At 50.2% G+C, this 21,650-nt stretch overlaps 1 protein-coding gene and 1 pseudogene across 2 annotated transcripts in view; one reads left to right on the forward strand and one right to left on the reverse strand.

The window, feature by feature from the left end:
* Positions 1 to 21,650, forward strand: part of ADAMTS2 (ADAM metallopeptidase with thrombospondin type 1 motif 2) — a 247,436-nt gene that overhangs the window by 166,033 nt on the left and 59,753 nt on the right. Inside the window, exon 5 of the mRNA XM_079916090.1 lies at positions 9,056 to 9,139. Within this exon, the coding sequence (XP_079772216.1) occupies positions 9,056 to 9,139 (84 nt within the window). The remainder of the gene's footprint in view (positions 1 to 9,055; positions 9,140 to 21,650) is intronic.
* Positions 9,725 to 10,688, reverse strand: LOC307184081 (eukaryotic translation initiation factor 2 subunit 3-like; annotated as a pseudogene). Its single transcript has one exon. The product of its transcript is annotated as a eukaryotic translation initiation factor 2 subunit 3-like (transcript).

Here is a 21,650-nt window from a genome sequence, read left to right on the forward strand (position 1 = left end):
GCGCAGCCAGAAGGACAAGGGCCTGGCTGGGGAGGTCAGAGCCAAGGTGAGCCTTGAGCTGATTGACCACAAGTTGGCACTTCCGAAGTGGACAAGGTGGGGAGGGTGCAATTCTGTGTAGACCTTCAGCGTGTCCTGGGAATGGGAGGCCTGGAGTGGGACAGACATGGGGGTGCAGGGCAGGGAGGCCTCGGAGGGTAGAGCTGGCCAGAACGGGGGAGCTTGAATTGATCCTGAAGCTTTGGGAGCCAGCTGGGTTCTAGGCATTGAGGATGCAACAGCTAAGGATGCAGAAGAGCCCCCAGCTCTCAGTGGGCACAGACAGGTCCAGCGGAGGGAGGTGGCAGTTAGCAGACTAACAAACAAATGAAGGGATATGAGGCCGTGATGGTGCAGCAGAGGGAACGGCCTGGGGGATCCTCGAGCAGCATCCATGTGAGCCCAGCAAGCTCTGGGGGGATGTCCACTGTACACGCAGAGTGAGTGGGAGGCAGCCAGCTGCGGGGGTGGGGCAGTCCTCATGCCCCTCCCCACCTTAGCCTAGCAATGAGACGGGCCTTGTGGGCTCCCATGGCCCTTCCGACCCTGAAGTGACCTGGGGCAGGTACTTGCGTGTCCAAGAACTCAGCCCTTCTGCCTTTGGTTCTGGGCTCCCTGTGTAGCAGGGTATGTTCATCCACCTTCTCAGCTGCCTATTTGTTCTCTTCTTCCACGTTTCCGGGCGCCTGTTCCCAGCCTGGGCCCAGGTGGTTCACACCCTGCCCGGGGACAGAGGCTGGCAAAGACAGTGCAGCTGCTCAAACAGAATCTCGTGGTGCGAGGGGCCATGTGCTGCACGCAGGACAGGAGTGTTTCCCACTGTGTTCCGAGGTGACTCCTTACATTCTGGGTGTTAGGAATAGTGCCGAGGGATTTCACTCTGGAGGAAGGATATATTCGCAGCAGGCAACTCTGGCAGTGAGCTGTGATGCTGCAAGGAGGGTTGCTCTGAAGCTTGCGAAGTTTTCTGGGAGGCTCACCTTTCCTGGTGAGCCCCTTGCCTTTGCCAAAGGCACAGGTGACAGTGTGAACGGTCAGGGTTTCCTTAGTCTCTTCTGTGTCAGTGCCTGGTAGGCAGGATCCCTCCCTTCTTCCTCATCACGTGGGGGACCCTGGGGCCCTAGTGGCAGTAGGGAGAGGCTGGCCTGAGACCTCGTCATTTTTGCTGTCAGGTCTGGCCCCAGACTCTTTACCTGGACTGCTCCGGTATGCTGAACCCCACTTGGTCCAGGTCTGGTGCCGTGATGACCCATCCAGTCTGAAGCCTCTCCCACCCTGACCAGCGTAAGCAGGAGCTTCTGGAGCCCACACACACCTCTCAGGGGCTGGGGCTGGGGGTGTTCCAGGCCAGTTTACTCCCAGGAGACCCTCCCGTTTCTCACCTCCTGCTAGAGCCACCTTGGGAGGGGACTCTGCTCTTGCAATGTGGTCTCATCTTAGGGTCCAAGTGGGGAGCAGGACCTGTAGCTCTCAGGATCTGTGTTTGACCCTAAAGGTGTGTGAGGGGCAGCAGCAGGGGTGGGGGGCCATAACCCTGGATCTGACTTCCTGCCTCTCCTCAGCCTCCTCCCCTAACCTACATAAACCAGGGCAGTTGCTTCTCCCCTGTTCCCCTCCCCAGGGACCTCCCAGGTGCCATGGCTCCCCTCTCCATGGTGGCATTTTCCCTCTTTCTTTCCTTGGGTCACATGGTGATAGGGAAGCAGAAGAATATGAATTATAGGAGGGACGAAAAATCATTGTTTTTTCTAATGACATGCTGGTGCCCAGTTGCTCACATCACAGGGGTGGGGTCGTGCTCACAGGCTCTGAGACAGGGATGGGGTGGGGGGCCGGGGAGGATGCCATGAGGTGTCGCCACCAGGGGCCTCCCTGAAGTGCTTCCTCTGGAGGAGACCCCAAGCCAGGCCCTCAGGGCTCTGGTCAGGGAGGGCTGAGGAGCTCATGGGTGACATCCCAGTGCTCCCCAGGGCCAGGGCCGCTGCCAACAAGAATCAAGATCCCTGCCTTCTCTCTTCTCCTTCCTGTCTGTGCCCTCCAAACTGGCCTTGGGGGGACGGTGGGCTCTAGCCTTTGGCCTCAGATGAGTTATTCTGTGTCCTGCGGCCTCAGCAGGGTCCGTCCTTCCCTGTTCTGTGGCATTATCCCTTTCTGATGAGCTCTCGCGTGATGAGTGGGAAGGTTGGGCCCCAAGTGGTGGTGTGGCTGTTGGTTACCCTGTGGTGGAGCTGGCAGGGAGAACCCCAGGTCTGGGTCACACACGGATACCTGGTGAGTCCCAGCATGGGCTCTGGAAAACAGCCTGGCTGTGCACTGCAGTCCAGGCAGGCCTTTCCCGGTGGCCCTGAGGAGAGCCCAGGGTGGGCCCAGAGAAAGGACTCAGGGTATTTGACCTTCTGTCATTTGATGACAGCTCTACTGAGTCTGTGCTGTGTGCCTGGGATTTTGCTGGATGCTCTAAATATAGTGTTGAGGTCGGTCCTCCATACAGCCTGAGAGGCTAGAACTAGTGTTGCCTCCATTTCACAGATAAGGAAGCTGTGGCTCAAACAGGAAAAGTAGCAAACCCAAGTCACAGGGTAAGATGGTGGCCGAGCCCACCCTGGAACCCATGCAACCTGATGAAGTGACGAGGTATGGGCAGCTTCTTGGAAGGAATCAGCGCCAACATGGGCAGCTGTTTAAGGCATCTTTGTTCCTTCATTTGCACAGTAAACGTTTGTTGAGCCTCCACCTAGATTCAAGGCACCTACTTGCCTGGGGGTGGAGGAGCCTGTCCCCACCCTGGGGACCTGCAGAGTTGTCCCCAGGCCCAGGAGAGTGTGGCCTCATGCAGGATTGGGGACTGAACGGTTTCACCTTCGTGAGAGGCACAGTGGGGGCCCTGGGGGCTGAAGAAGGGGCTCCACCTGCCTCCCATTTTTGTGCACAGTACGTACGACCTTAGTAATTCCTGTCCTGCCCATTTGCATTTCATGACAGTTTGATATTTTGAGCAGAGGCCAGAGTTGTGTTTGTTCTTGCTTTGCCTACGAAGCATTTGCTGAGAAACGAGTGGTAAAGAAGATCTGCAAAGGGAATGTTTATTCTCACAATGAGACTGGGCTTTTGCAGTCCCGTTTATGTGTCATGAGATGCACACGAATGAAAATACTCACTGGAAGCCCGCAGACTTTCTGCCCCAGGTTCTACAGCACTTTCTTCACCTCCACCTCCACCGTGGCAGTCCAAGCCTTCTCCTGGGGGGCTCAGAGAGACCAGCCTTCTTCCCAGTTATGTCAAGGGTTCCTGGAGAAGCCACAGAGCAAAACGGGCTATGTGCCTACCTCCTGAGGCCCCACGACAGACTCCTCCAGACCTGGCTTCTCCCCGCAGGGTGCTCGGGCTCCTTCTTAGTTGCCAAAGCTTGGCTCAAGGGAAGAGGTGGTAACTTTCCTGAAAGTTGGACGTAGGGGTTGGGAACCCAAACAGCCTCTCTGCCCCTGCCTGCCTAGTAGGAGCCCCACGACCTGGACCAGCCCCTCTGTCCTGACCTGTCCCTCCACCCTGGTAGGGGAGAAAGTCACCTCTGCCCAGCAGCCTCAGGGCACCTGCCAGGGCTCAGTGGTTGCCCAGGGCAGAACTCTGCCACAAAGAAAGCAAACTTTTACATTATCATGCAGAGCTTGTGTCCTTCCTTATTGTCTATTCCAGAACACAAACTTGGCTGCATCTTTGCATAAGCAAAAGGCGCATTACGATGTATTTCCCCAAACAAGAGAGCTCTTGGCCTCTCTCTGCACAGAGAAGGGCTGTGGCTTTGAACCTTTTCCCCAAGGTTTAAAGATTCCAGGATCAATTTCTCAGACAGGGCTCAAGGACGTTGTCCCTGCTTCCCCTCCTCCTGCGGTCTCAGCAGAGGTGAGCACACAGGCCTCGGGAGGGCAGGTGGGGGTGGGGAGGCACTTGGGCACTTAGCTGGGTCTTTGATCGTTACAGGGCATCATGCACCCTGCTGCTGTCACACATTTTGCCCATTTCCTCTTGTTTCACGTTTACCAACGTTATTCACTCATTCACGCATTCAGAACTCTTTACTGAGCACCTACTGTGTGCTTGACACTGCTAGGGACACAGCAGTGACTGAGGAGGAGGGATGCCTCCACATCAAGTGCATAGTCCAGTCTGGGAACAACTACTTTAAGGGCTCACTTTGAACAGGGGACAGTCGTGCTGGGGGAGGAGGATGAGAAACCAGAGGGCACTGCAAGTGCAAAGGCCCTGAGGTAGGGATGGGCTCCCTGCGTAAGGAGCTCACAGGTCAGTGACTGGACCATGGTGAGCAAGGCGAGGGCAACCTGAGAAGAGGGAGCAGGGCTTTGATTTTATCCCAGTTGCAGTGGGAAGGCCCTGTGGTGGCAGTAGGGGGAGGGTAACTGCCCTCCTCCTTTGAAATACATCTATTGCTCTTTGTTTTTTCAAATGCTCTTGTATGGGAAGCAGCGGCATAGCACAGGGAGATCAGCTCGGTGCTTTGTGACCGCCTGGAGGGGTGGGATAGGGAGGGTGGGAGGGAGGGAGATGCAAGAGGGAAGAGATATGGGAATATATGTATATGTAAAACTGATTCACTTTGTTATAAAGCAGAAACTAACACACCATTGTAAAGCAATTATACTCCAATAAAGATGTAAAAAAAAAAAGAATCCGCCTGCCAATGCGGAGGGCACAAGTTCGATCACTGGTCCAGAAAGATTCCATGTGCCATGAAGCAACTAAGCCCGTGCGCCACAAAAAAAAAAAAAGAATTCAGAGGCTGGAGAGGGAACTCCAGGTATGAACCATAGCACAAGCAGCAGGAGAGGGCAGCTGGCTTCCGAGAAGGCAGAGCTGTCAGAAGTGAGGGTTCCTGGAGGAAAGTAGCTGAAGTGGAGCTCAGAGAAGCCAGCCAGGGCCAGCTTAGAGAGGGCCCCAAGTGCCAGGCTGAGGGCTGAGGCCTGCTCCTGAAGGCACCGGGGAGCCATTGAGGGTTTCAGGCAGAGGAAGCAGGAGGTCAGACCTTTTCTGAGTGGTGACCATCGTGAAGAATGACCGTGGGGGAGACACGAGGTGGGAAGGTGCTGCTTCCTTGTCTACCTGTGGAGGAGATGGAATGGGAGTCAAGGGACGGGGAGGAGTTGGGAGGGAGATGTTTGGAAGCTGCCTTCTGTCTTTGTGGCTCTTTGTGCCATGTCTGTTAGCTCTCTGCTTGGCGGAAATGTTGTAGCTGTGTCCCTATTATGGAGGCAAGTGTTTTACTGGGCATCTTACTTATTCCCGGGGGTCTCTACACCACAGCGGGCCCTGCTGGCTTCTGGCCTCACCGGCAGCACCTGTGGAGAGTGGGATGCAGCTGGCCTCAGGGGGCTATGGCAATTTCACAGCCCCCCGAAAAGTTGGCGTGGCCCTGGCGGGGCAGGGCAGGGCCCACTCCTCAGCAGAGCCAGCCTCCTCCATGGCCCACAAGCCCTGCATTCTGCCCTTTCTGTTCCTGATGAGTCGCAACGTGGGGATTGGGAGCCAGACACTGGAGGGGAACCCGTTTGCAGGTGGGGGGATTCTGCCACACCACCGTAATGAGCAAGAAGACGTCCCAGGCCACCTGGTCACTGTGGGGGTCCCACCCGCTTGGGAGGGGGCTGCAGGGGGCCGGGCCTCAGGTGAGGCCACTGGGAGGGCTTGTGAGTGGGAATCCAGGTTGGGAACCACCCAGAAGGTCCAGCAGTTGCCAAGAGGTGCCTGTGCTGTAGGGCGAGGCTGGGGCACACCCAGCTGGAAGCCCTTCCTCCCTAAGAGGAGCAAACTGTGTGCAGCTGTGTCCCTGTGTGGACGAGCAGAGGCTTCCTAGGAGAAAACAGTGAAAGGTGCACCACAGTGGAAGGCTACCAGGGAGGGCGGGGCTGGGGCATCTCGAGAGCAGGCCTGGCCTCCTTGCTGGCTATCTGCTGGGTGTGCTCCAGACGTGCCTTTTCTAGCTCCTCAGTAGTCCCGGAGGCCCAGTTGGTCTCTGAGGGCAGAGTCAGGGTGCCCAGCCCAATTGACAGGAGCTGGTGGCTGATGGGCAGCTCAGAAGACAGTGCTTCCCCAGCTGGGCCCTCGCTCAGCAGCCTGACACCCCCTGGCTCTGACTGCCTAGCCCTCACCCCCAGCAGGAGGTGGGCCTCTGCCTCGCAGAGTCCAGCGCCTGGTGGTGGGGATCCTAGGGTTCTGGCGCCCTCCTGTCTCTCATATCAGGAGTCAGGGTCAGGCCTGTCCAGCATCCAAGAAGGACACAAGACCCCTTACCCGAGATGAGAGTGGCTGCCATCGGCCCCAGTGGTGGGACCAGGAGAACAGGAGGATCCTGGGCCCCGATGGGCAGGGTCTGGGCCAGGAACTGAGAAGAAGCCCTGCATCTCCTTCCTCCCTTGGGGACCAGCCTCAGCTTCCTCATCTCTCAGGAGGGGCTGACACCCCTCCTTCTGGCCTCAAAGGGCTGTTGGGAGCATAAAATGAGGTAATTCTTTGAACTCAGCCCTGAATTCCTTCCAAATAACAATCTATCCTGCCACTGTCCCTGGATGCCCTAGGCATAGCTGGGAGCCGGACTCCATTTCAGCTCTCTGAAGCCACCCCTCCTTGACAAGAACCTGTCCCCTCCCAGGTCCCAGAAAGCAGGTTCAAGCTCTCTCTGTTTTCATCTTCTTCCCAAACATCGGGGCTGTTTTTACCCTCTCTGCCCCGCCCCGGCTCCCCACTCGAAGCATGACCTGGGAGTCAGAGTTGAAGGGAGTAAAGTGAAGCTGGCCATTCACTCCTGTCTCTCTCCCCTCTCTCCTCTCCTGCCCTCCCTCCCCCAACTCAACCCCAGATGCAGCAGGACCTCCCTGTGTCACTGCCTTCTTCCTTTCTACACCACGACTGTCAGTCAAACTCCGTGAGCCAAATCGGCGAGGCTCTGCTTGTGAAAGATAAAGCAATACTGTGGAGACAAGAAAATCCTCTCTCTTAAGAAAAAGTAGTTTTTAGGGCCGTTGTTTCACTGTGGACCAAAAAGTCTAGTTTGACCCTCAAAAGTGGGCAAGGACCTCCGTGTTTAGGGGGTGTACACCCCGTCACCGTGACCTCATGGGAGGCTGCGGGGCGATATGACTTAGCAGCAGTGACTAATACAGTTTTCCTGTTTTCACCAACATCATTCCATCATGCATGTGCGGAAGTCTAGTCCTCACAGAGCTTTGCGACATGGGGACTGTCATTCTTGTACAGAAGGGAAGGTCCGGCAGGGGTGAGTTGGCAGAGCCTCCCAGGGCTCACCTTGTCAGCTGCAGGTGTCACCTTGCTGGTAGGTGGCTCTCAGTGCCAGCGTCCACCCTCTCCAGACCCATGCACCGAGTCACAGTGACCATCCCGTAGGGCTATCAGTCGTCCCTTCCCTGCAGGAAAGCCAGGTCAGGGCACAGAAACAAATTATAATTGGAAGGTAGATGTGTGGGCAGGAGGCTTCCAGCAGGGACCGCTGGAAGGCTGGTGGCCTCCCTGGACCCCACCGTGCACATTAGCTCTGCCTTCCCATTGGTGCCGTCTCAACACACAGCAACGGTGACAGGAGCCACCAGGCTCCTTGTCTAGCATGCCCCATGTGCCTGCCTGTCCCATCCATCACGAATTGATTTTCCTTGCTAACGCTCAGATTTCCCAAAGGGTTTTCCTACTGTTTATAGGTAGCAATTACCATTGCTCAGATAGAGATTCTAAAAGCTGGGATTCAGGGGGAGGATGGCACTGGCCTGAGATGACAGAGTGGGCTCTGGGAGGCACGCTTGGTGGGGTCTGCCCTCACAAAGGGTAGGTCAGCAGCCTCTGGGCTCGGTCTGCATACAGGGAGGGGTTGCATGGCCAGTTCGTGCCTCTCCACTGAGTGATGGTATGAGTGGATCCGTTCTTTTGACGAGTGTGTCCTGAGTATCTGCTGTGTGCTGCTGCGTCCTGGGTGCTGGAGACATGCTGGGAAAATACAGGTGGCCATGCAACTCACAGTCCCTTTGGGGACACAGAGAGCTCAGGAAGCAATGGACCCTGGTGCTGGCTGGGAAGGAGATCAGACCTGGGGGCCCTTCCAGGAGGAAGCAGCCACGAGGCTGGGCCTCCAGAAGAGTAGGGTTTTGTCAGGAAGCGAACGAATGAAGTGGGTGGCAATGAGGTGGCCGTTTCAGGTAAGATCCCGAGAGCACATGAGGGTGGGAAGGAAGACTTTGTCGGCCCTGAGCCCAGGGTTAACCTGACTAGTGTTTCCAGAAATTCATGCTGGCTGTGCTGTGGGGAAGGAAGGGTTCCTCACCTTTCTTGTGCAGTGGACCCCTTTGACATCTGGTGAGGCCCCTGGGCACCTGCACCAATAATGTTTGTAAATGTAAAATATTAAATACATGATAATAAAAGAGTGAAGAAATACAAATGAAGCCAATAGTATGAGTTGCAGTTATCAAAACAGAACACAATTTTGTGATATAGCAATATCTGTTCTTAATTAAGACATTAAAAATTAGATCTGTTGGTGTGTCTAGAATGACCCCCCCTTTCCAAGTTGTGATGAGTGTAGACGACATTTCACAACCACCAGCAGCAACTGAGGAGTGATTTCTGCCAGTGACAGTCCCGGCATTGCCCCTGTCACTGGGGTTTGTGGCCTGCGTTCTCCCTGAAAGAAAGGCCATGTTGCATTTACAGTGGTCAGTGTCCCCATCCCAGTGTAGGCTCCAGGTGGAGAATCCCTGAGTTGGTGGGAGGGGCTGCTGAGGAGGGAGTGGCAATATCCTGGCAGGGGTTAGAGGGAAAGGAAGGGATGGATTCAGAGTTGGTGGTGATGCCTGGGTATAAAGTGTGGCAAAGAGGAAGGAGTGGGGCTGGGTCCCAGGGTTCTGGCCTGGGGCCTAGCTGGGTGGTGATGCCATTTGCAAAGCCAGAGCTCGTCCTTGGGCCTGTGGTTTCTGCTGACACGTCCCTGGTTGTCTTTCAGGTCAATGAGATTTATCACGATGAGTCCTTGGGGGCCCACATCAATGTCGTCCTGGTGCGGATAATCCTGCTGAGCTACGGGAAGGTGAGTGGGCGCTGCAGGCTGGTGCCTTCCAGACACACCAGAGCCCCCGCCGCTGTGGGATGAATGGGGCCCTCCAGTGAGATGCAGGCCTCCTATAAAAGCCTTTGTGTTGGCCAAAACCACCCTACCTCTCCCTGGCTGCCCTGTGGTTCCTACAGGAAACAAGGAGCTTGTGAGCCACGCCTACTCTGCTTTCAGCCTCACTCCTTTTAAAATTTAGGGTTTTTTTATTTTAAGAAGAAAAATTTTATTTCAAACAGGTTCAGTGGTATGTGCGCTACAGCAAAGGCTGGTTGTAGCAGTTTCCTTTCAAACCTGTGCTGATGTATAAATTAGATGTTATTTGGGAATGATTAATTTCTGGTAAAAGGTAGATTCAATCCAACATTATGCCAATTTTTACACTTATTGTAGACCCTATTTTAGTACTAGAGGTTAAATTTTCATCACCAAAAAATGAGAATAACCTTACAGCTACTCCTAAGGTAATGAGCTATGCAATTAATTCCTCACTATTGCTTGGAAAATATACCCCTAGGTTGTTAAGAGAAATTCCAGCTCCATCCAAATCTACTATTTAATTCTTCAGTCATCACCTACTGTTGGCTTGATTGTCACTCCTCTTCTTATTTGACCCCAACCAATTGAATGTCAGTGTTTCTCAACTCTTTGGCTAAAGGCAATTTTTTCTCCTACTTCTGTGCACACAGGGTTAGTCAAAACGATTTTGTCCAAATCAGCTTTGACTGCACTAACTCTTCCTCCTGTCGGCAGGGATCCTATGTTCACCATAAGCACTTCATTCTTAGACAGCTTTTGCACTTTTGCTGCTTTCTGGTCTCCTTCAGTGCGTACACCTAGAAGCCGTCTAAGCAGGAAATAGGAAATTTCCAATTCTGTGAGGATTTCAGGTAAAGCTCCAACTGCGCCATTCTGTCAGCCCGGCACAAAGTGGGGTCAATTTTTCTTCCAACTCCAATAAGACCTCCTGGAGCAGCATACTGAAGATCATTATGCTCTGCGAAAAGCGATACAATTTTGGAGAAGATGGGTTTACACATGAGTTTTCCTTCACTATCTTTGGAAACAATACCAGGTCTGACTTCTGTCTCCTGGCCCAACTTTAATACTCCTTTTAGAATACTACCACCAGCTACACCCCCCTTAAGGTCATCAACCTCACAGCCAGGTTTGTTGACATCAAAGGATCTAACAACAATAAGTCGGGGTTCTGAAGTAAAGTCTCTTGGGGGTACTGGAATTTTCTTTACTAGGTACTCGCAGACGACTTCAATATTGTATTTGAGCTGAGTAGACATTGGAATAATAGGAGCTCCTTCTGCTACTGTACCTTGTACAAATGCAAGCATCTGTTCATACTGTTCTTTAGCCTGGCTTTCTTTTACCGAATCAATTTTATTCTGTAGAATCAGAATATGCTTCAGTTTCATGATTTCAGTAGCAGTCAGGTGTTCAGCAGTCTGAGGCTGAGGACAAGACTCGTTACCAGCTATCAACAGGAGAGCTGCATCCATCACTGCGGCACCGTTCACCCTAGTAGCCATCAAAATATCGTGGCCAGGACAGTCAACAAAGGAAACACGTCTGACTAATTTGAAGTTCCCTTTGGTCCCTGGAATGTCTGTAGGAAACTCATCAGGTGTACTACTTCCACAGGATCTATAACATTCTGGCCAAGGACAACTTGGGTCGTCAAGTTTATATATCTTAGCATTAGCATAGCCAAGTTTGACTGTAATATTTCTTTCTAGTTCATCTTTGAACCTGACAATGTGAACTCCAGAAATAGCTCTTACAACCCTAGATTTCCCATGAGCTACATGACCAATTGTACCTATATTAATTGTGCACTGTCTGCTGATAACTTCATGTGAAAGTGGCATCAACTTGGTAACATCCAAAGTGTTGAGATCTTGCTGAAAAAGGTGCGGCTGCCCTCAAGTCACACAAGCCTCACGCCCCCCACCCCCCACCCAGCCCTGCTATCTTGCCTGGAGGCTAAAATTTAGGTTTTGTTATTATTCAAGTTTGGTGAGACCAACAGATCAGGAGGTGACTGCCATGTGTTATTATTCAAGTTTGGTGAGACCAACAGATCAGGAGGTGACTGCCATGTGTTTTTTTGTTTGTTTGTTTTTTTGCGGTACGCGGGCCTCTCACTGTTGTGGCCTCTCCCGTTGCGGAGCACAGGCCCTGGACGCGCAGGCTCAGAGACCATGGCTCACGGGCCCAGCCGCTCCGCGGCATGTGGGATCTTCCCGGACCAGGGCACGAACCCGTGTCCCCTGCATCGGCAGGCGGACTCTCAACCACTGCGCCACCAGGGAAGCCCGCCTGCCATGGTTTTTTTACCCACAGTTTCTGGCCATGCAGGGCCGCACTGGAAACACCATGGTTGGTCAGGAGGCCTAAGGAAGGAGAAGGAAACTGTGGGCGAGCACCTTTATTGTGGTTTCCTCAGGAAGGACAAGGTAAGGTGGGGTAAGCAGGCTTAGGATTGGCCGGTGTGAATAATTTTCAGCAGGCTCAGGAGCATTGGGGGCTGCCCTAGTTGTTTGGTACCTGGCCCTAGTGATTTGCACAGGGGATAGTGGGCTGGAGTGTGAGAGCCCAATGAAGGAGGGGGCTGGGGGTGTGGACTCTGAATTGGTTGGTTTGCATTTGAAAAGCATATGATCCAGAATTAGTTGTTTACTGTCTCTAGGAATTGGCTGACCCCGGGAGGAGCAGTTCCTCCCAGGTCAGCAAGGCCCTGGATGTCAAAGCATCAGAAACAACCTGTGTCCTGCTCTTCTCATGCCACGTAGCTGCTGTTCTAACTGAGCAGTCTTGTCCTTACTTCCCTTTGTTGTGAAACTTGGAACCGTCTTTCCTAGCAGCATGCACGGGTCTGTGCACCAGGATTAGAAAGCCCCCAGGCACAAAGACCTGAGATGGAAAAATAAGGGGGTGCCTGAAAGGAGAGCTGGTGAGGAAGGAAGGAGCCCCATGGTGATGGCCAGTGTGGACTGAGCAAGTGCCTATGCCAGGCAGCTCGGGAACACTTTACACGAAATTATCTCACTTCGTCCAAGGACAGATGGGGAAGTGGAGCTATGAGGATCCCACTTCACAGATAAGGACACTGAGGTTTAAGGCAGTTCAGTGGCATGAGTAGCCAGTGGTATTTGGCTCCTCAGGAGTCCAGCTTCTCACCCTGGCAGCCAAATTCTGGAGTCCGTGGTCTGACCCCACGCAGTATGAAGAAAGTCAAGTCATAATAAGATGAGGCACATAAGGCATAGTAAATTATGCAAAGGGTTCTGCCTGCCGATGCAGGGGACACGGGTTCGTGCCCCGGTCCGGGAAGATCCCACATGCCGCGGAGCGGCTGGGCCCGTGAGCCATGGCCGCTGAGCCTGCGCGTCCGGAGCCTGTGCTCTGCAACGGGAGAGGCCGCAACAGTGAGAGGCGTGCGTACCGCAAAAAAAAAAAAAGAAAGTTGTGAATTATGCAAAGGGTTAACTCCTCTACTCAAAGAGAGAGAATCTCAGTCTCACAAAATAAAATCGAACTGCACACAATGTACAAGGCCTGCAGTACAGAAATGACAATGAAGGACTTTATGGCTGGTCAAATTCCAGGAACAGTGGACCTTGAGCCCACTCTTCCTACCCTGGGAAGTGTGTCACTCTAAAGTGATGGAAGCGACCACAGTGAGGATAGCAGTCATGGTCCTTCATGCCCCATGGAGAACATAAAGTATACCAAAGTGGACTGTCAGATCAAGGGAGAAATTTGCAAAAACCTTACTGCAGGAGTCTTTCATACCCTTTTCAAGACCTTTAACAGATCACATTTTAAAAGGCATAGGAGTTTCCCGTACCTCCAGTATCCTTGTTGCTTAAAAAAAAAAAAAAAAAAGCCTTCTCAGTTCAAGCCTTCTTTAATAAGTTATTCAGTCATTTATAGCCAATAAAAAATTTTCATGATTTTTAAGAGACAGTATCCCTGCATTGATATCTTCTGTCTAGAGCTGCACTGTCCAGTCTAGCAGGCACTAGACACATGTGGCTACTGAGCACTTGAAATGTACTTAGTCCAAACTGAGATGTTCTGTAAGTATAAAACATATGCCTGGTTTCAAAGACTTAGTACAAAAAAAAAAAAAGGAGAGATGTAAGATACTTTCTTAATAATTTGATATTAATGAAATAATGTTTTGGATATATTGGAGTAAATAAAATATTTTATTAAGTTAAAAAAAAGGCATAGGAGTTTCAAGTAATATAGTGGATAAAGTTAAATTAGTAGTTATATCATTTTTTCCCCTTGCCCTATGGAAAAATGTGCCTTCTTTTTGAGGAATTATAGAACACTTAAAAATTACAGAAGTACTTTAGGTCATAAAGAAAATTTTAGTGAGTTTTATTTATTTATTTTATTTTTTAATTAATTAATTTTTTTTTTGGCGGTACATGGGCCTCTCACTGTTGTGGCCTCTCCCGTTGTGGAGCACAGGCTCCGGACACACAGGCTCAGCGGCCATGGCTCACGGGCCCAGCCGCTCCGTGGCATGTGGGATTTTCCCGGACCAGGGCACGAACCCGTTTCCCCTGCATCAGCAGGCGGACTCTCAACCACTGTGCCACCAGGGAAGCCCTTAGTGAATTTTATACAGCAAAAATAGTTTGGGCTATTCTCTGACTCGGTGCTCTAAAACTAGGTGGAGGGAAGGGATATATAAAAAGAATAAATCCAGTCTCTTTGAAAAAAAAAAATCTCCTAGGAAGAATAATATTAGACCCTCAGTTGCAAACTATTGGGAAAACTAATGAAAACAAGAGTACTACAGATCAAAACCTGTGGGGTGTGGCCAAAGCTGTATTCATAGGCAGGTGCTTCCCAAGATCACACAGAGCGAATGAAAACAAGTTAACCCTGTATTCAGCTCGGTAAGTTAGAACAGATGTTGACAACCACCCAAAACCAAAAACCTAAAGAAAGTAAAAATAAGGAAATAGTTCAGAAAAAAGCAGAAATCAATACATTAGAAAATAGAAAGAAACAATAGGATCAATCAAGAGGAGAGCCTTGGAAAAAGCAAATCTCTGGCATATTCAGTCTAGAAGAAAAGAGAGGAAGCATAAACTAAAAGAAAGAGTGCGTATAATGCAGCCCACAGTGGGATGCTTATCCCAGCTGAAGAGAAAGCTTTGGAGGAGGTTGCTGCCCTAGGCAGCTCTTGGGAGATCTCCACCTGGGCCTTCTCCCCATCCCTCGACTCTGACACCCAGTGGTGGTCAGTGGAGGAGGAGTGTGCACACCTTCTTCTGCATGTAAGCAGGCAGGTTTGTGGCATGGCGGTGCACTCTGGACATGCAGACACAGTACACAGCCAGGGAAGGCTGGGGTGGCCCAGGCCCAGTGACACAGTTCCAGCCTCCGTCCTTGGAACGTCCCATGGGACTTTGCCCATCCCCACTGGAGCAGCCATCAACATGTTCGCCATCCCTTCCCCTCCTCAGGCTGGGTCCTACCAGTCCCTCCATTCCTGGCCTGAGACCCCCTTAGCATCCTCCAGGGTCTGAGGAATTTTTAGGTGTGTAGTGTGAGGGATGGGCATGATTATATCCAACCCCCTCCCCACTTTCTACCTCTGGAGAGGGGACATGGGAAACTTCACGTTGTGGGGTAGGAAGGGGAGGAGAGCCACCAAGTGGTCTGAGCCTTAAAAAAAAAATTGGAGAATTGTGCATGGTTAATTGCTTACCAGCACTGGCAAAGCTTTGGCTCTTATTTCACCTAAAAACTGTCTGGTTCCTTCTCCCAGTGTTGATTACTCAATGGAACAAAGCCTTGTTTATTTTAACTACTTCCTGGCAGGCTCTGTGCTAAATTGCCCCCACCCAAAGCTGTTTCTTCTTGTTCTTCTTTCCTTAAGTGTCACAGGCAGGTAGAAACCTGGTAGAAACCAGGTAGAAAACCTGAAGGTGAGATTTTGAGAACCTCCGTCAGGGACCTGGAAATCCTGGGAAACAAGGATTTCCTGGGGAAATGGGAATATTTCAAAGCTGACTCCAAAAAATGTAGAAAATACCACAATAAGCCTCATAACCATGGTGGGAACTCAAATTCTTCTCTGTTTTCAAAGTTATCTTAAAAATTACCTCTAAATAGAGAGTCGGATAATATATTTTTGCCAGTCTATTCTTATTCATTTGCAAGGAATTATTAAGCAAAGATAATGCAATACCACATAAACTGTTTCAGAATATATATATATATATATATGTTCTGAAATCCACCCAATTTATCTTTATAGCCAACATGATTCCTACACACAAAGCTGCCAAAGGTAGCATATCTAAGACAAAGTACAGACCTGTTTCACTTCTAAAAATAGATGTAGGAATTCCTGAGGCTTTAAGCATTTAATTCAATAATGCATAAAGAGAAACTCTCACTATGATAAAATAGGGTTTATTCTAGGAATGTGATGATTGTTTAATATTAGAAAGTCTGTTCATATAATTCATCAGATCCATTTGCCTAATGACAAAGTTCATCATCTAACAAATACTTTTAAAAAATATATTTATTTATTTATTTGGTTGTGCTGGGTCTTAGCGCAGGGTCACGTGCGGCACGTGGGATCTTTTAGTTGGGCATGCAGGATCTTTAGTTGAGGCATGTGGGATCTAGTTCCCCAACCAGGGATCAAACCCGGGCCTCCTGCATTGGGAGCGCAGAGTCTTAGCCACTGGACCATTAGGGAAGTCCCTAACAAATACTTTTTGAGGGTTTTTTGTGCCAAGCACTGTGCCGTGTCACTGACGTGGTCCCTGACCTCAGGGGCTGCTCTAGAGCAGAGGTGCAGACAAAAAAACAGTTACAACTGAGGGCCCAGGGACTTGGTCAGGGCAAGGGAGGCAGGCAATCTTATTTAGAGATTAGGGCAAGTGACTGGAGGCAGTGACTTTTCAGCCATGGGGAGGGAGTGAAAGGGGGAAGAACCAGCACAGGGAGCGGTGGCTTAGGAGAGGGTGGGAGGCATCAAAGGGAGGACCTTAGTGAGCTGTCCTGGGACCGTGGCCACAGGGTGAAGAAAGGAGAGAAGATGAAAGAGAACTTTAGGAGGCCAAACCAGGAGCGGGTGGGTGCTACACGGGTGAATGTGGAGGGACACTGAGTCCGTGCCTTGGGCAACCTGGTAGATGATAATGCTGACCCCTGAGATGGAGAGCACGGAGCTGGGGGGAAGTGGCATGTGGGGGAGAAAGGCAGTGAGCTCAGGGGATACGTGCTGAGTTTGAGGTGCTTTGTGCCATCCCAGTGGAGATAGCCAGGGAGATGCTGGCATGGGGAACTGGAGCCTGGAGAGAAGAGATGAGCGTGTTTTGCAAAGGCATGGATGGGGGTGCACAGAGAAGCACACTGAGTCGGGGGCACCTGAGAAAGAGCCCCAGGGGGCTCTGCTGAAGGCACCAGCAGGGCAAGGAGTGTGATCAGCTCCATAGGAACTGAGAGGGTATCTCATGGTTTTTAAAAGATCTGTGAAACTAGTAACAGATGGTAACATGACAACCCAAATTTTATTTAAAGGTAGAAAAAGAAGCACATTGTCCCTAAAAGTGTTCTGCATAGCTAATTCTCAGGATGTTCATAGATGTTTTCACAGGAGAATAGAGGGGTTCCATGGTCAAATGAGTCTGGGAAATGCTTATAAAACAAAGTAAAACAGGTATTCCTGACAGCAAAATTTCTCAGAGACTTTACTATGAAAATGTGCAGGGTGAATCTCTAGGAGATGGCTCAGTATGCATGGTTTCTCCAAACTATTTCTCAACAGAACCCTTTTCCTCATGGAATCAACATTCTACAGAATTTGCTTTGGGACATGCTGCTCTTATGAAACAGTTACAGTAAAATTGGCAACAAGAAAGAGACGCATAACTTTGTTACTGAGGTTTTGGAATTCTGGACAATGTCGTATGACATGAAACCAGTATCAAGGAGAACAGATAAAATTATAATTGTTTGCTAATAATTATGTGCCCGGAAAACCTAAAAGAATCCATCAGAAAACCAAGGAGTTTAGTGACATGGCCAAATATAAGATAATTACACAAAACCCAATAATTTCTGTGTGAACCCACAATGCCCTGGTAGTAAAGATAATAGGGAAAGAAAGTTCCCTTAACGATAGTAACCAAAAATATAAAATACCTGGAATAGTCCTAACAAGACAGCTATAAGACCGACGTATAGGAAGAAAATTGCACATTGTTAATGATAGGAAAAAAATAAAAATAAATGAAGAGACATATGCTATTCCTTACGGGAACCCTGGGTATAGTAGTGATGTTGACTTTTCCCAGATTAATAATTGGAAACTTGATGAAATGATTCTAACATTCATCTAGAAGCATAAACAGTCAAGAATGGCTGGGAAAACCTTGAAAGCCAAGCAAATAAAAAGGATTTACTTCAAATACCTTGTAAAGCAAAAATAATTAAAATATACTATATTTGCATAAGCATTAACAGATCAACTGAATAAAATATATAGCTCTGAAAATACCTCTCATATAAATAGCATGCGATAAATATAAATGGAATGGTTATAAAGTGTTATAAATAAATCTGTGATAAATATAAATTTCATATATAGCAAATTAAATACATCAGATGATAAACATAGGCCAATAAAATTCAACTAGTTAAACCATACAAATCAAGAAGAAAATATTCATTGTCAAGGACTTCCTAAGCATAAATACAGTCGAAGGGATTGTAAAGAGGAGGATAGATATATTTGAATACTGAAAATATAGTCATCAAAAAACACAAACAGGGGCTTCCCTGGTGGTGCAGTGGTTGAGAGTCTGCCTGCCGATGCAGGGGACACGGGTTCGTGCCCCGGTCCGGGAAGATCCCACATGCCGCGGAGCGGCTGGGCCCGTGAGCCATGGCTGCTGAGCCTGCGCGCCCGGAGCCTGTGCTCCTCAACGGGAGAGGCCACAGCAGGGAGAGGCCCGCGTACCGCAAAAAAAAAAAAAAAAAAAAAACACAAACAAAGGGCAAACCACAATCAGGAAAAGCATTTGCAATATGGAAAAGATATCCTAATATATGAAGAGCCCTAGGAAAAACAGAATTGGCAATGGACATAAGCAATTAACTGAAGAAAAAATACAAATGGCAAAAAAAGAGAAAACATTGAACTTTACTATTAATCAAAGAAATAAACGTTTACCATTTTAAAAGCATCAGCTGTGTTAAGATTAAGACGAGGGATTTACTGCTGGCTTGGGTGAACGCAGCAGTACACTCCTCTGGTACGAGCATAAATGTGTACACATTTCTGGAAGGAAATGTGGCAGTTTGTCATTTCCCTTAAAAATGTTCTTCATGTTTGCCCCCAGTCATTCGTTTCTATGATTCTATTCCAAAGCAGTTAACAGAGCTGTGGATGAAGTTTTAGGAACAAGACAAAAGCCAGGGCCTTATTTCTAAGTGTAAACAACTGGAAGCAATGTAAATTGTCTGCCAATAGGGGTCTAGTTAAATAAATTACACTATGTCTATGTGGTAGATTATTAGACTGCCAATAAATCCCATTTTCAAAGCACGTTTAAGGGCTTGGGGAAATGGTTACAGCATGAAGTCAAGTTTGTTGGCTTTTCGGAAAAAAGGATATAAGCTTACAGTAGTAGGATCTCAATTTTGTTTGCAAGTATCTACACAGAAGGGACTGAAGGAATACATCAAACGTGAATAGTACTTATCTCTGGGTAGTAGGTGATGGATTTTTATTTTCTTCTTTGTACTTTACTGAATTTTCTTAATTTATCATGATAAGGATGTTTCCTTTATAATTGAAATAGTGCATTTTTAATTATGGAAAATTTGTTTATATTTTTAAAAAATCATTTAAAAATGGTAGAGTCCAAGTAATTCTGTGTAACTGAATGCTAGCATCTGGGGAAGGGTCTCCAGTGGCATGCCACAGGGCTCTGTCACGTCCAACATTTTATTTCTGATTTGAAGGAGCATGTAGAAAGGACTTCATGCTTTTGCTTGGCACCTCTTCTCTGTGGTGGCTTGGAGGCACTTGGAGAGGGATCTCTGTTCTTCTGCCTGGGAACTCTGTCACCTGAGTGTCTGGAAACTTTGGGTGAGCCATCTTGGCCAGAGGGAGGATGCAGGCTGCCACAAGTATGTGGCCTTACCTACAGGTGAGGCTGTATTACCCAGGTGTTGCAGGCACCTCCCTCATGGCCATGACCAGTCTGGTCCTTCATGTTCCACCTCGTAGGGAGGGGTTCTGCTTTGCGTGACCCATGTTGGTACCCTCCGAGTCCCCCATAGGCAGAGTGAGGGTAAGGGAAGCGGGCATGGACCCCATTGTGAGGCTATGGCCTACTCTTCCTGGGGACAGTATGGGGAGGAGGGCAGGCCATGGGGCTGCCTCGAGCCCATGGCCAACAAGACGGGTGGCCACAGCACGCTTGGGCAAGTGGAGCAGCTTCAATGAGACCAGGACCAATACAGTGAGAAGTGAGAGGGCACAGGGGGACCAACGCCTCCCTCGCCTCCGTGACTTCCCACTGGGAAGGAGTTTGGGAATCCATGATGGTGAGGCGACAGGAAGGGAGAATGTGGAACTGGATGAGTGCTTTCAGAACCGAGTCCAGGCTGCACCCACTGCACCCCAGCAGGGCTCGGCAGACCAGCCTTAGACTTCTGCTGATGACCTCAGAGGTGTCAAGATAAAAGAGGTACCAGGATGTGGAGTTAGAACCCCACATCCATCCCCAGCCCCTGAAGCCTGGCCGGGAAGGACAACATGCTGCCACCCCTCTGCTGGCCCCCAGCCCCTGATGGCAGCGGGGCTGACCAGTCTCTTGTAGCAAAGCCCACCCCACACTCTGCCCAGCTTCTCCCACCTCCCCACCCCACCTCTTCTCGGGAAGCCATGGGGGAGGCTGGCGCCCATCAGGGCCTCTGTGTCCTGGGGGATTCCAGAAAGTTATAGGGCCAGACTTGGTCCTCCTCCAGCGAGTGGCAGGATTGTGAGTGGGGAGTGGAGTCCAGGGTGTGAATCTCACTTTCCCTAGGGAGGACACACTGCAGAAGCACAGGTAGGGGGAGAGTAGAGTTAGGAGGACATGGCTGGCCAACCACATCCAGGAGGGCTGGCACTAGACAGATATCCGGACGCAGAGGGACTGTGGCCCCACCTGCTGGCCCATCGTCTCTGGAACGGAGCATTCTGTGCCTTGCACAGAGCATAGGAGCCTAGGGACAGTGCGGTGTGTTTGGCTGTGGGCTCAGGAGCAACCCCCGTGGGAAAGGAGGGGTCGTTCCACCGACCTGGAGCAATCAGACCATAAGTCTGAACATGACAGTCCGTGGAGAGTAGCTGTCAGGGCCAAGGGTGCCAAGCCAGACACACAGAACGCCTCAGAGCCAAAGGTCGCACCACGGACCAATATTTCTGTAAGTACATCTAAAAGGAATTTTCTAGAAAAGGGAAATGTGACAAAAACCAAGATTATACAAAAATACCGGCCCCTGGGCTTCCCTGGTGGCGCAGTGGTGGAGAGTCCGCCTGCCGATGCAGGGGACACGGGTTCGTGCCCCGGTCCGGGAAGATCCCACATGCCACGGAGCGGCTAGGCCCGTGAGCCATGGCCACTGAGCCTACGCGTCCGGAGCCTGTGCTCCGCAACGGGAGAGGCCACAACAGTGAGAGGCCCGCGTACCACAAAAAAAAAAAAAAAAAAAAATACCGGCCCCGACTTTTTATTATTAAATTCCACAGACATAAAATCACTCCATCAAACTGCTATAAAAGTTTCCCATTTCTGTACTTGTGCTTATCTCGTTGTGGGCGATAAGTTTGTGTCCACTGGTCACAGACTCCACTTGGCACAGTGCTGGGGATGAGGCCCTGTTTTTAGGTGTCCGAGGGACCTCAGGGAAGTGGGAAGCATGCCTCCTGAGCAGGTGGATCCTGGGACCTGCCTGCCTGCTCCCAGGACTGGAGCAACAGCTCCCCATGAACTCACCAGTAAACAAGATTGTTTCGGAGTGGTGAGCGCCATGGGGTGCCCTGGATGGGGTGACCCAGCAGGAGACTGCCTGGCTGGGATTCACGTAAATGGAATGAGCTCTGCTTGTTCAAGGAAAAGCCAGGAGGGGCTTCTAGATGGGATTGGGGAGTAGAGTTTGGCTCACGGAGAGGATGGATTCTGATGAGCTGCTCCTCAAGGAGCCACACATTTCCTGTCAGTGAGTGAGGCCCTGTCCCTGGAAGACTTTAAGCATAGCAAGGCCGAGGTGACTGGAGCCAGGAGCCCTGCCAGCAGAGGGGCCTGAGCTGTGTCCCCCAAGGCCTGGCCGGAAGCGCTCTAGGGGCTGTGAGGCCGAGACCCAGACTTGGGGCAGAAAGTGGCCCGGTATTCAGATGCTGTTATTTATTCCAAGCTGTGATGGAAAGAGA

The sequence above is a fragment of the Stenella coeruleoalba genome (genome assembly GCF_951394435.1).
Source record: "Stenella coeruleoalba genome assembly, chromosome: 3".
NCBI lineage: Eukaryota > Metazoa > Chordata > Mammalia > Artiodactyla > Delphinidae > Stenella > Stenella coeruleoalba.